This window comes from Carcharodon carcharias, chromosome 17 (genome assembly GCF_017639515.1).
Source record: "Carcharodon carcharias isolate sCarCar2 chromosome 17, sCarCar2.pri, whole genome shotgun sequence".
NCBI lineage: Eukaryota > Metazoa > Chordata > Chondrichthyes > Lamniformes > Lamnidae > Carcharodon > Carcharodon carcharias.
Genome location: NC_054483.1, coordinates 113306077 through 113319261, shown reverse-complemented (window position 1 = coordinate 113319261; position 13185 = coordinate 113306077). Strand labels below are relative to the sequence as shown.

General features: G+C 40.6%; 1 protein-coding gene across 1 annotated transcript in view; it reads left to right on the top strand.

Moving 5' to 3' along the window:
* mfsd13a (major facilitator superfamily domain containing 13A) overlaps nt 1-13185 on the top strand; it is a 44340-nt gene that overhangs the window by 21478 nt on the left and 9677 nt on the right. Inside the window, exons 3-7 of the mRNA XM_041210228.1 lie at nt 2574-2653; nt 5514-5963; nt 9532-9643; nt 11848-11944; nt 12565-12736. Coding sequence (XP_041066162.1) covers nt 2574-2653; nt 5514-5963; nt 9532-9643; nt 11848-11944; nt 12565-12736 — 911 coding nt within the window. The remainder of the gene's footprint in view (nt 1-2573; nt 2654-5513; nt 5964-9531; nt 9644-11847; nt 11945-12564; nt 12737-13185) is intronic.

The window sequence follows — 13185 nt, the reverse complement described above, 5'->3', positions numbered from 1 at the left end:
GTGTCCTGGAGCAACTACAAAGCATATGCTTGCAACCTAGAGGTGTCTTGTGCTAACCAACCTCAGGGGTGGTTGGTATGCACACTAATCTGGTTGAAATGGATTTCACTGTAGATGGGGAGTGTGACAATCCTTAAGGATTTTGTAAATGAAGAAATTGAAGGTGTGACTTTGTGAAACTGTTGGTTACTTCTAGGAAAAACAGGCAGAGCTTTCAATACAGTACTCAACTAGATTTTTCTTGTTTTTAAATAACTTTGTTTAAAAAAAAATCCTGATGGAAGGTGTCAGTTTGAATTCAACATTGTTGCCACATTTCTCAGTTTTGCTGATGCTGAAATAACTAACAAATACAGCCTAACAAAGTAAGTATTAGTGTATCTGCCCTCTAAAATCGATGGAGTTGGCATTGGGCTTTGTCTGAGCTCTATAGCCTGCCTGACACTGACTGGATTAAGTTACACATTCTTGCAGATGTTGAGTGAGAATTGTCCCCTAAATCCATGTGCCCTTTATTTGCAGCACACTGCTGTCACTGGCCAGGCACACTTGCAGCCATGAGGTTCTGGCTTCTGATTGTATAAAGACTTGTTATAATTGTACTGGCCTTTGGTGAGACCACACCTGGAGTACCGAGTGCAGTTTTAGTCTCCATATTTAAGGAAAGATATCCTTGCTTTGGAAGCAATACACCAGAGGTTCATTAGATAGGCCCCTGGATGAGAAGGTTGTCGTATGATGAAAGGCTGAGAAAATTGGGCCTATATTCTCTGGAGTTTAGAAGACTGAGAGGTGATCTCATTGGAAACATACAAGATTCTGAAGGAGCTTGACAGGGTGGATACTGAGAGGTTGTTTTGGCTGGTTGGGGAATCTAGAACAAGGGCCCAATCTCCGGATAAGGGGTTGATCATTTAGGATTGACTTGAGGAGAAATTTCTCCACTCAGGGTTGTGAATCTTTGGAATTCTCTAGCCCAGAGGGTTTTGCATGCTCTATCATTGAATACATTTAAGGCTGGGATAGACAGATTTTTGGTGCCTTAGGGAGGATATGGGGAGTGGGTGGGAAAGGAAATGGGGATGAATCTGAAGATCAGCCCAGTACTGGAGCAGGCTCAACGGACTGTATGGTCTCTTCCTGTTCCTGTCTCTTGTTTCCTTGTGCCCTGTGTCATGTACATACTGAGCAAAGGCCAAATGATTCTCCTTGAGGAAGGAGAATTGGATAGAGATTTAACCCAATTAGCTATAGAATCTCACAACAATCTGTAACAAACACTGGTGGCCAGGGATGTCAAAGGTCGAGTGATTCTGAAAGGTGATCACAGAAAATGTTTAATTGTATAATGATTTGGAAAGTCGACATTTTTTTTCTTCTTTCTTGCACTAATGAAGAAGGGAAACCTATTTCTTAACTTTAACCATTCCTGAACTTAGTAATTATTTATGGGAGCACAGCTTAAGTTTGCGCAAAGCTACATCAGTATTGGATTTGATTAATGAAGACTATATTTTCTAATATTACATATGTGAAATAGGCATTCAATGTACTTGCTAAAATATTGTGCAGATTTTTATTCTATAAGCAAATATTATGTAATCACCATCTCTGACAAGAAGTCTAACCATCTCCCCTTGACATCACCATTGCTTAATTCTTCTACCATCAGCATTCTTTGGGGGGTGGGGGCACCATTGACCACAACCTTAGCTGGACTAAGCACATAAATACTGTGGCTACAAGAACAGGTCAGAGGCTGGGTATTTTATGGCAGATGACTCGTCTGACTCCCAAAGCCTCTGCTTGTTCTTGCTACCAGAATGAATCACTTCACACTTAATGTGTTAAATTTCATCTGACATGTGTCTGCCCATTTCACCAGTCTCTCCAGGTCCTCATGAAATCTTCTACAATCCTCATTGTTTACTACATTTTCAGAGAAGTTGTGGCTCTAATACCCAAGTATAAGGCATTGATATATATTGCTGGGAAAGAAAAGACATGTTGCCGAAGCTTTTTGTCTTGCACTCATTAGGTCAAATGCAAAAATGTCACATATCATGACAACGCCTCAGCCAATCAGAGTTGACTTGCCAATCAATCCATACCCTTGTCTCCTGTAGTATAAATTGCTTTGATCATTTGAAATTTGGCATTCTTGCATTTACCCTGAGGAGCGCAAGATTAAAAGCTTTGGTAACATGACTCTTTTCAGCAATATTCAAGTTCTGTACCAGCAAAGGTTATTGATGTATACCAGAAGCTCATCTGTGATGCATTCCTCCTTGTTTTGTGTGTCCAGGAGAAATCATTAATTTCATATATCATGGATGTTGTCAAAAGAATGAAATAAAACATTGTGGATAACTTGACCATGACAATTTATGACAGTAATGTTTTAACTGTTTGCATAAACCAGTCAACATCGAGAGTATTTTGTAGATCACTCGTCAGGATTCTCTCAGGTTCCAATCTAATGAGTTTTATTATTTAGCTGGCCCCCTTCACTATCTAGTTGTTGCTGCTGTTTCATTTTCTTCCATTTTAATTAGCATTTTCTTTTCTTTCAGACTATTTTTCTCCTATGGAACAGTCTTAATGATCCACTATTTGGATGGCTTAGCGATCGCTCGTTTCTGAGCACACAGCAGTGAGTAATAATGGCCATTCTGTTTAAAGGAGAAACTATGTATACTTTTATATTGGATTCACCACTGCAAAATCTCAACAAAAGGGCCGAGCTTGTTTTTCACAGTGCTGCCTAATGAGGAAATGTTGCTTTGTGGAACCTGTTACTTCTATTGTGGCAAAACAAAAACAAAAATATAAATACCTGGAAAAAACTCAGCAGGTCTGACAGCATCTGTGGAGAGGAATACAGTTAACGTTTCGAGTCCGTATGACTCTTCAACAGAACTAAGGAAAAATAGAAAAGAGGTGAAATATAAGCTGGTTTAAGGGGGGGTGGGACAAGTAGAGTTGAACAAGGCAAAAGAGAGAGAGGTGGAAATCCTGTCGGAGAGAAGAGCAATACTTCTTCAAGGTAGGCATTCCTTGAAGAGAAGTGGCAGTCAATTAAACACTAAGATAAAAGCAAAAAACTGCAGATGCTGGAAATCCAAAACAAAAATAAAAATACCTGGAAAAACTCAGCAGGTCTGACAGCATCTGCAGAGAGGAACACATTTAACGTTTCGAGTCCGTATGACTCTTCAACTTCTATTGTAGCAATGGCTACCCACTGTTAATCATCTGGTAGCCTTGAAAGAAGTAACACCAGCTGCTCCTTTAAGTAAAATCAATGAAAGTTATTCATGTGAAAGCAAACTCGAAAGTGGAGTTTACTTTCTACTTGTGTTTTTGCTTGTGCCTTCATGCATGCCAAGAGCATATTTATCATTATAATAAGTGTCATGAGCTTCAATCTTTTGTTTACTTAAGCACAGGCAGTCAATTCAGCAATGTGTCCAAATTCAAAAAGCTGCTTTTTGTACTTTCCAATGGTCACTTTGCTTTTTTTCCTTTTATTGCTGAGCTGTTTTGGCCCTGTCCTTCCAGCCTAAGTGCCTTTCTTAAAGTTTTATTACCATTAATAGTTAAGTGCATTTTGCGCACACTATTATCCTGCTTTATTCATAATTTACTTCCCAATGTTGATTGGTCTGCAGTAGCAGCACAGCATTGCGGGTTCCCTTGGGCATAACTAGTTAGTTGTAGTTTTTGTTTAAATTGTTATCGAATTTTCAGCCTTTGCAAGATCACTCAGCTGGTTTACGCCTTAAACATCCACTCGCTCAATCGCCCTCGCACAGTGGTGACAGTGTGTACCATCTACAAGATGCACTGCAGCAACTCACCAAAGCTCCTTCGACAGCACCTTCTAAAACCGCGACCTTTATCTCCTAGAAGGACAAGGGCAGCGGATACATAGGATCACCACTACCTTCCAAGTTCTCCTACAAGTCTCTCACCATCCTGACTTGGAAGTATATCACTGTCCCTTCACTGTCGCTGGGTCAAAATCTTGGAAATCCCTTCCTAACAGCACCATGGGTGTGCTTACACCACATGGACTGCAGAGGTTCAAGAAAGAGACCCACCACCACCTTCTGAAGGGCAGTTAGGGATGGGCAATAAATGCTGGCCTAACCAGCGATGCCCACATCCTGTGAAATAATAAATTTTTTAACATTGCACACAAGCCTAGAAAAATGCAAGGTACAGGAAAGAAATCGAGACCAAAACAGATTAGGAAGCCCAGTGAAAAATGAATAAGGGCAAGAAAAACAGCAGCAGCTGGAACCCTTTCCATGTTCCTTGCTGCTTGTGAAGTGATGGTGCTTTGGAGTTTTCTGAAGGGGTTTCACTTGACTTTGACAGAATGCTGATATTGCACTTTTTTCCCCTTCTGGCAAGCTACCAAATGTAATTAAAACCAAGTGTTTGTACTCATGTCCACTATGCCACAGAGTGAAAGGCATACAGCTTTGCATGTGATTTCTCCATTTGCACATGCCCTGCCCTGTCTGGTCTTGCCAAACATACAGGTTTTAGAAAAGTCAGGCTTTACTACATAAAACAGGAAATCTGAGGCTACATGGTTACCAAGCGCGAAATTAGCAGAATTCTGGCTAATATCAGCACCCCTGCTTTCTCAACCAGAGAATAGTTAGTGACCTGGTGCTATCTAAAAAGGGAGTGGAGCAGATGAAGACAAAAGTAGCCCAGTCCCACAGTGATACAGGGACAAACACCAATGTTCACAGTCATGTTTGTGATTCCCCAATGTGTAGACAGAACAAGAATTAACTGAATTAATCATATGCTTATTTTTTTGAATGTTTCTAGTTGAGGAGTAAAAGTGTACTAAAGTGGTTTTGAGAATGTAGTTTTTTAACAGGTTTTCATCTGCTTATAACCCAAGCTGAAAATGTATCGCTGAAAGTTTTATAATTTTAATTAATAGATTTGATCATTAATTCTGGAAACCTTTTTTAATGTAAGTAGCTTAAATTCTCCAGAGAGTAAAATTGTCCACTATGCTAAAATAATTGCATAATTTCTCTCTATCTGTCTGTGTGTGTGTCTGTCTCTTGGTTTTTGTATCTGTTTCAGTGCCACTGAGAGTTCCAGGTTGCAACATGCTTTGGCCTTGTTAACCACATGGTTAACAAGGGCCAATCAAATTAAGGACTTGTATTTTATGCTAAACACAAAGCTGTGTTTATATTTCTATGCCACTTTAAAGTAATTCAACATTTTAAACATTTCAAGTTCTACTTGAAATTGTAACCATGTTGAAGGACTGGGCCTGTCAAACATTGGAAGAGTGTACGAACCCTGGATCCCAGTCCAGCACAGTTTGCAGCACCCCTGCAGAGACCTCCTTGTTATTTTTAATTGTTGGGCATTGAGTAACGGCATAGGAGGCCGACTAGTGTTATTAATATGGCTGTATAGTTTTGCTCAGCATGTGCATCTATTTAATGTACTTAAATGCTTTCTTACAGGTCAGGTGCTGCAATCTCCACTCCAGAAGTAGTGTTGAAGCGATTGAAGGCATTAATGCGAAATGGTCCTCTTTTTGCTTTGTCATTCCTCTCTTTCTGGGTGGTTTGGGCCCGTCCAGGAGTACAATTTCTCATCTGCCTTTGTCTCTATGATGGATTCCTCACTTTGGTGGACCTTAATCATAATGCTTTATTGGCAGACCTGGCAGTATCGGAAAAGGACAGGACTAGGCTGAATTTTTACTGCTCCCTTTTTAGCGCACTTGGCTCCTTGTCTGTGTTCATGTCCTATGCAGTCTGGAACAAGGAAAACTTTCTCTCATTTAGACTCTTCTGCGTCGCGTTGGCTGCCTTTTCGACTCTAGGTTTTAGTATATGCACCTGGATTCTCAGACAACGATTTCAGTTGGAGGTCAAAGTTAGATATGAGGAGGTCTCCATGCTAGAGGAGTAAGTATTTTCTTATTTTTCTCACTTCTTCCCTCTTCTCCAACACATGCACATGCCGCACATGTCACATCACGCCGCACATGTCACATCACACCGCACACACACACCTCTCAAGTTCAATCATTTGATGCTTCATATTGCTGAATGTTGTGTACTTTGCCTGGAATGGTTTTCAATGCCAAGTTCCTTTTCTCCCTTTGTCACCATATTCTTATTTTAATTCACTGCACAACTGCATAAGGCTGTACATTTGTATTCCACCTACTTTGAAGCGTGAGTACTATAAGTTATTGAGCTCACTTGTGTAATAATGTCAGGTGGTACTTTAAAAAAACTCCCAGTGGGCAGCTAAGAGCTCTTTTCCCCAATTATGAAAATGTGTGTAAAATATTGGTTAATTTTGCTTTCAAATTGCCTGCTCCACGTCTGTAAAATATTTTGAGTGTAAGCAAAATTTATTTAAGCTCTTAATAGAACTTTTCTGTAAATGGAAGTGATTTGTATTTAATTCAGGCGTTTTCCCAATTATATATGGAAAATAATATTCACTAGAAGTGTGATTATAAATGAGTTTAAGTGGGTAAACTTGTATGATGGGGTGGTGTTCTCAGTTTGCCTCACCTTAGGCACTCATCTTAGAAGTGGGGGAAACATCTGGTTTGCCCTTTCTAGTGGTATGTGTGTGCATATGGACTTTCTTTGCCGCTCATAATCCAATTGGGGAAGGCTAGCAAGACACGGGAATACACAAATCTGAATGTGTAGTGGGGAGGAAGGGACCTTAGAGTGCATGTCCATAGATTATGAACGTAGAGGCAGAAACCCTCATAATTTAACAAGTACTTTGATATCCACTGAAGTTCTGTAACCTACAGGGCTACTGACCAAGAGCTGGAAAGTGGGATAAGGCTGGATAACTACTTGTCATATGATGCCGGCACCATGAGCTGAATTGCCTTCTTCCGTGATTCTATAACCATTGATATCTTGTGTTTGATTTAATTCAGTTAAGATTCCAGACGTTAAAAGCCGCCACCTCAATGTTATATGAACTTCTGATATTTTAAATCTAATGATTAGTAAGCCTACACTAGAAATCTCTTTCTGAGAGATTCGTATCCCCACCAATTACTTTGCTAAACCCCAGTACTCGCCAAATGTGCTGGAGGTATGGTAGCATATGTTCCAGAACTAGTAATCCAGAAGTTTGGACTAGTGATCCAGAAGGATAGGTTCGACTCTCACCACACCAACTGGGGAATTTAACTGAGAACTACTAATGTATCATGATGGGAAATTTTGTAATTGTTATATTCCTGAATGGAAGGGACAGCCACCAATGTATCGGGGATTAGCTCATGTGGATAATACTTGTGCAGGTTGCACAGTTCATTTACGACACACTAATTCTGACATATCTTACCCTTGTACCATTAGTGCAAGATTCCCTGTACCTGGACCTTTGAAATCTTATGTTTTCTAACTTGTTTATTTTAAATTTCTTGTAATGGCTCTCTCGAAAAATTAAAATGACAACTTTCATGAGGCTGGCTCCTCCTTCTCAACAAGTGACTATAACCATTCAGATTGACATCTTATCCTGTCCTTGAACACATTCCCCAAATCTGTGCCCTTCCCCTGCAACTCTCTGCTTGAATCTCTGTTAACACTCCTGCCACAGTAATGAAATGACCTTGGTAAAATTCACAAATGCGATCCTCAGTGACTGTGACGCATAGTGCACTAGGTGTTTTCGTGAACTCTCTGCATCTTTTGATGGTTCAACTGCACTGTTCTCCAACACCTATCCTCTAATACAAAAACAGAATTACCTGGAAAAACTCAGCAGGTCTGGCAGCATCGGCGGAGAAGAAAAGAGTTGACGTTTCAAGTCCTCATGACCCTTCGACAGAACTTGAGTTCGAGTCCAAGAAAGAGTTGAAATATAAGCTGGTTTAAGGTGTGTGGGGGGGGCGGAGAGAGAGAGAGAGAAGTGGAGGGGGTTGGTGTGGTTGTAGGGACAAACAATAGTGATAGAAGCAGATCATCAAAAGATGTCACCAACAATAGAACAAAAGAACACATAGGTGTTAAAGTTGGTGATATTATCTAAACGAATGTGCTAATTAAGAATGGATGGTAGGGCACTCAAGGTATAGCTCTAGTGGGGGTGGGGAGAGCATAAAAGATTTTAAAATATTTAAAAATAATGGAAATAGGTGGGAAAAAAATCTATATAATTTATTGGAAAAAAACAAAAGGAAGGGGGAAGCAGAAAGGGGGTGGGGATGGGGGAGGGAGCTCAAGACCTAAAGTTGTTGAATTCAATATTCAGTCCAGAAGGCTGTAAAGTGCCTAGTCGGAAGATGAGGTGTTGTTTCTCCAGCTTGCGTTGGGCTTCACTGGAACAATGCAGCAAGCCAAGGACAGACGTGTGGGCAAGAGAGCAGGGTGGAGTGTTAAAATGGCAAGCGACAGGGAGGTTTGGGTCATTCTTGCGGACAGACCGCAGGTGTTCTGCAAAGCGGTCGCCCAGTTTACGTTTGGTCTCTCCAATATTGTTGGTGACATCTTTTGATGATCTGCTTCTATCACTGCTTGTTTGTCCCTACAACCACACCAACCCCCTCCACTTCTCTCTCTCTCTCTCTCTCTCTCTCTCTCTCTCCGCCGCCCCCCCCCCCCCCAAACACACACACCTTAAACCAGCTTATATTTCAACTCTTTCTTGGACTCGAACTCAAGTTCTGTCGAAGGGTCATGAGGACTCGAAACGTCAACTCTTTTCTTCTCCGCCGATGCTGCCAGACCCGCTGAGTTTTTCCAGGTAATTCTGTTTTTGTTTTGGATTTCCAGCATCCGCAGTTTTTTTGTTTTTATACCTATCCTCTAATGTCCAGCTTGGTGAGACTGCCCTTGCTAGGTAATAGTCATATATTTTTGATCAAAACCACAGCAGCTCCAGCAATGGCTTCTGTTCCTATCCCTTCCTGTTGCCACTCTCTTCCCCCCCCCACCCCCCCAACCTTGGTCCATTCTTTTCATCAATGTTTGTGTAAAACATGATAAAGGTTGAAACATGGAACTAATGAAATGGGTTTTTTATTAAAGTACAATAATCATGGTGAAAAACTGCAATGTCCCTCTCAACTAGCCCTCTCCCTCATAGAACCATGGAAAAGTTACGCACAGAAAGAGGCCATTCAGCATATTATGTCCGCGCCGGCCGAAAAGAGAAGATAAAAAGCTAGCCACCCGTTCTAATCCCGCCTTCTAGCACCAGAGCCTTGCAGGTCACAGCACTTCAGGTGCAGACCCAGGTACCTTTAAAATGAGTTGGGGGTTTCTGACTCCACCACCAAACCAGACAGCGAATTCCAGTTTAAAAATGTAATTCCTCAATTTAAAAAAAGTTTAAAATTCTTACAGACTTCAAAGTTTCTGACTTGTAATGGAAATGGGAGGATAAAGAAATCAAGAGTTTTGGATATTCAGAATCTGTACTGGCTTCAAAAGAACCACTGAAGTGACTCTTTTAATGCACTCCTTTGTTCTGGATTCTGCACAGGTTGTACATTAATCAAACCCCTCTTGCTCAGGAAGTGACGCTGGCAGAGTACCTGAAACAACTCTCCAGACATCGGAACTTTGCTTGGTTTGTGTCCATGAACCTGGTGCAGGTGTGTATGACTCAACTTTTTCCCATAGAATTCCTTTAAAATTTCAGCTTGATCCTTAATATTTCCAATGCTTCCTAATATAAGGTTTGGAAGAGAAAGTCAGCTAGTGATGTCTAAACATGCATGGATTGCAGAATGATACTTCCAGTGTTGCGCAAGAACTTATGTTAATATAGCATCTTTAACATAGTATAAAACATTCCAGGTGCTTCACAAAAGTGCAATAGCACAAAAGTGCATGTCAAGACAAAAGTATTAGGAAGAGTGACCAAACATTTTGGAAAAGGTAGGTTTAAAGAGAGAATTGTGGAGGGGAACAGAGGTTTCCAGCAGGAACTCCAGGCTGTGGAGCCTAGACCACTGATGAACAGCTATCAATAGTGGGGAAAGGAGAGGTATTGATGCACAAAAGAACAGAGTTAACGTACAGAGGAGGCCTGGAGGTTGTTCTAGCTATAGAGAGGACCAAGGATGGGAAGATGAAAATTTTACATTTAAGACATTGGCGAGGCTGTGGGCCAATGTAGATCAGCAAGTAGAGGATGATGGATGAGTGGGATATGGCGTGGGATCAGATACGTGCTGCAGAGTCCAGATGAACTGGGAGGCTAGCCAGGAAAGTTTTGGAATAATTGAGTACGGAGGTAACTGGCCATGAATGAGAATTTCAGCAACAGATGGAATTGAAGTTAGAGAGGTGGACATCTTGTAATTGTATTGCTGAACACCAGGAAATCTCTTGATATCTTAGACTTGATCATCTGTTGGCAGATATTCCACTGAATTACCAAGTAACACTAATAATTGGGGAGAGAAGAAATTTCAGCCTGAGGTGACTTTTTTGAAAATTTCTGTATTGTAGAACATCATAACATGCCAATCAACTTGCATATATCTGATCAATGAGAAATTAGCATTAAAAACAAAAAAACTGCGGATGCTGGAAATCCAAAACAAAAACAGAATTACCTGGAAAAACGAAGCAGGTCTGGCAGCATCGGCGGAGAAGAAAAGAGTTGACGTTTCGAGTCCTCATGACCCTTCAGCAGAACAGGTTCTGCTGAAGGGTCATGAGGACTCGAAACGTCAACTCTTTTCTTCTCCGCCGATGCTGCCAGACCTGCTTCGTTTTTCCAGGTAATTCTGTTTTTGTTTGAGAAATTAGCATTGTCTAGATGTAGTGAAAGAAAATGCATGTTTCGGTTTACAACTGATGAATTTCATTTTCATAGTTTTACTCCATTCACAATACCTGACCTGAGACTGCTTGCTGCTTACACTTAACTTGTGATATGAAGTGTGGGGAATTCAGTTCTGTAGCAATCCTTAATTTTCAAGGGGATTAAAAAAAAAGGCAATCCCCGAGACTGGCAAGCTACACTCATTTCTCCCTGCTCTTGGAGATTCCACTGGGAGAATGCACTCTTGGGTAACGTGAATTGAGAAGGACTGGCTGATAATTTTTCCAATACTCTGAGGCAAGATAGAAGAATACTTGGAATTAAGAAAGGGAAGGCAATGAGCCTCTTTGGAGGGAAAATAACAACGTTGACTCTAAATAGTCCAGGATATTAAAAGCAGAGAATATGTTGGAAATACTCAGCAGGTCTGGCAGCAGCTGTGGAGAGAACTGATGAACAGTCATTGACTTGAAACAACTGTTTTTCTCTCCAGAGATGTTGCCTGACCTGCTGAATATTTCCATCAATTTTTGTTTTTATTTCAGATTTCCAGCATCAGCAATATTTTGCTTTTAAATATAAGGAATTAGTTTATTTCTTTGCAGTTGGTTGTTTGGGAAATGGCTCTTTTGTGATAGTTCAATTTGCTCTGATAGATCAAATGATAGATCAGGGTTACAACGCACAGTTTTTGAGATGTTCTAACAGGAGTGGAAAAAAAATTAAAGCATAATGGAAGGCCTGAGTAAAATACAAGGTAGAAAATAATTCAACATATATGGCATGTTGGAGGATCTGTGTGCTGTTCCACAATGGTGGAATTGCTAATAGCAGAGGGACAGGGAGAACTAAGTGGAAGCGATAAAGTATCTTAAACAGAATCATCATCACAGTAGTGTTTCAGTCAGAAAAATATAAAAATGGCTGAAATTTGGTTGAATGGGGCTTTAGTGAAGTAATGCATTTTCTCTGCAATGAGCTGTCTTAACACATGGTTAAACGCCAACTTTTTTTTAAAAAAAGGTTTTTCACTGCCACTTCAACAGTAATTTCTTCCCACTGTTTATGGAACATCTCCTTTCGGATAGGATTTCACTCTCCACGGGTTCCTTTCTCCTAGGTAAGCACTATGTCTATGATCATTGTTGATCTTATCAATTACTATCTGATTTTCTTCTCTCTCTCCTCCCAAGTAATTGCAAATCTGATGAAGAGATGAATTCAGATAAGACTTAGAATTTGCCATGGGAGAGTTTATTTTTTAATCTAGTACTGGGTTCTTCAAATGAATTGTTTGCATGTGATTTGCTGAAGTAGGACAGTAAAGATAACAAAGATAACTTTATTGCGAAATATGAAAGTATTGGAATAGTCAAGTCTAGAGGGAGCAAAGGCATGGATGAGGGTTTCAGCAGCAAATGAACTGAGGCAAGGACGAAGTTTGCCAGTGTTAGTAGGCAGTCTTGGTGATGGTGTGGATATGGAATCGGAAGCTTATCTCCATGTCAAATAAGATATCAAGATTGGAAACACTCTGCTTCAGCTTCGGACAGTGGCTAGGGAGAGCAGTGGAGTCGGTGATTATTGAAGTAGCTAACAGGGTTGAGGTGGTACAGTAATTTCTAGCAAGGCTGGCTCCATTTTAATTTTCTTCCTGGCTGGAGGAGAAAACTTGGAGGAATGCTCCAAGGATGGAATAAAACAGAAGTAAAATTGAAGCATTTTATCCTTTTTTTTTAGGTGCATCGTACATTGCTCCACATTTAAACAACCTCTACTTCCTGTCACTGTGCCACAGATTTGGAGTGTACATGGTTATCCGATGGTTGTTCTTCTTAAAACTGGCTCTGAGCTTAATCATGTTGCTGGCGGGACCAGATCAAATCTACCTACTTTGTTTCTTCATAGCCAGGTATTGCAGCAGTTCCTCCATAGAACTTGCAAAGTTGGAAGCCATTTGGTGAGCTTGTTCACTCATGTGCAATAACCATTACAGATTGTTGCTCTAGCTACCAATGAAAAGCAACAGCATCAAATTTTAAGCAACGTTCTTTAATTGTATTGTTGAAAAGCGGAAGAAAAGGAAATTGGGAATGTCAGTCACTTGATTCTAGTCATCTCTTCCCCTTCATTGTCCTCAGGAAGCCCCATTCAGGCGCAGGGATGCTGGCCCTCAAGAGTGTCCAAAAAGCAAGAATTCAGATTTCAGCACTCGGGAGCTTGCTGCACAACTTGTGTCAATGATATTAAGGTTAATTTATTCAGCTGTGTAACTAAAGGCTGCAACATTTCATCTGCAGTTCACCCGATTGAGACTTTTTGTATTCTGTAACAAAATCCCCTCTTGTATTGTTTAAAGTT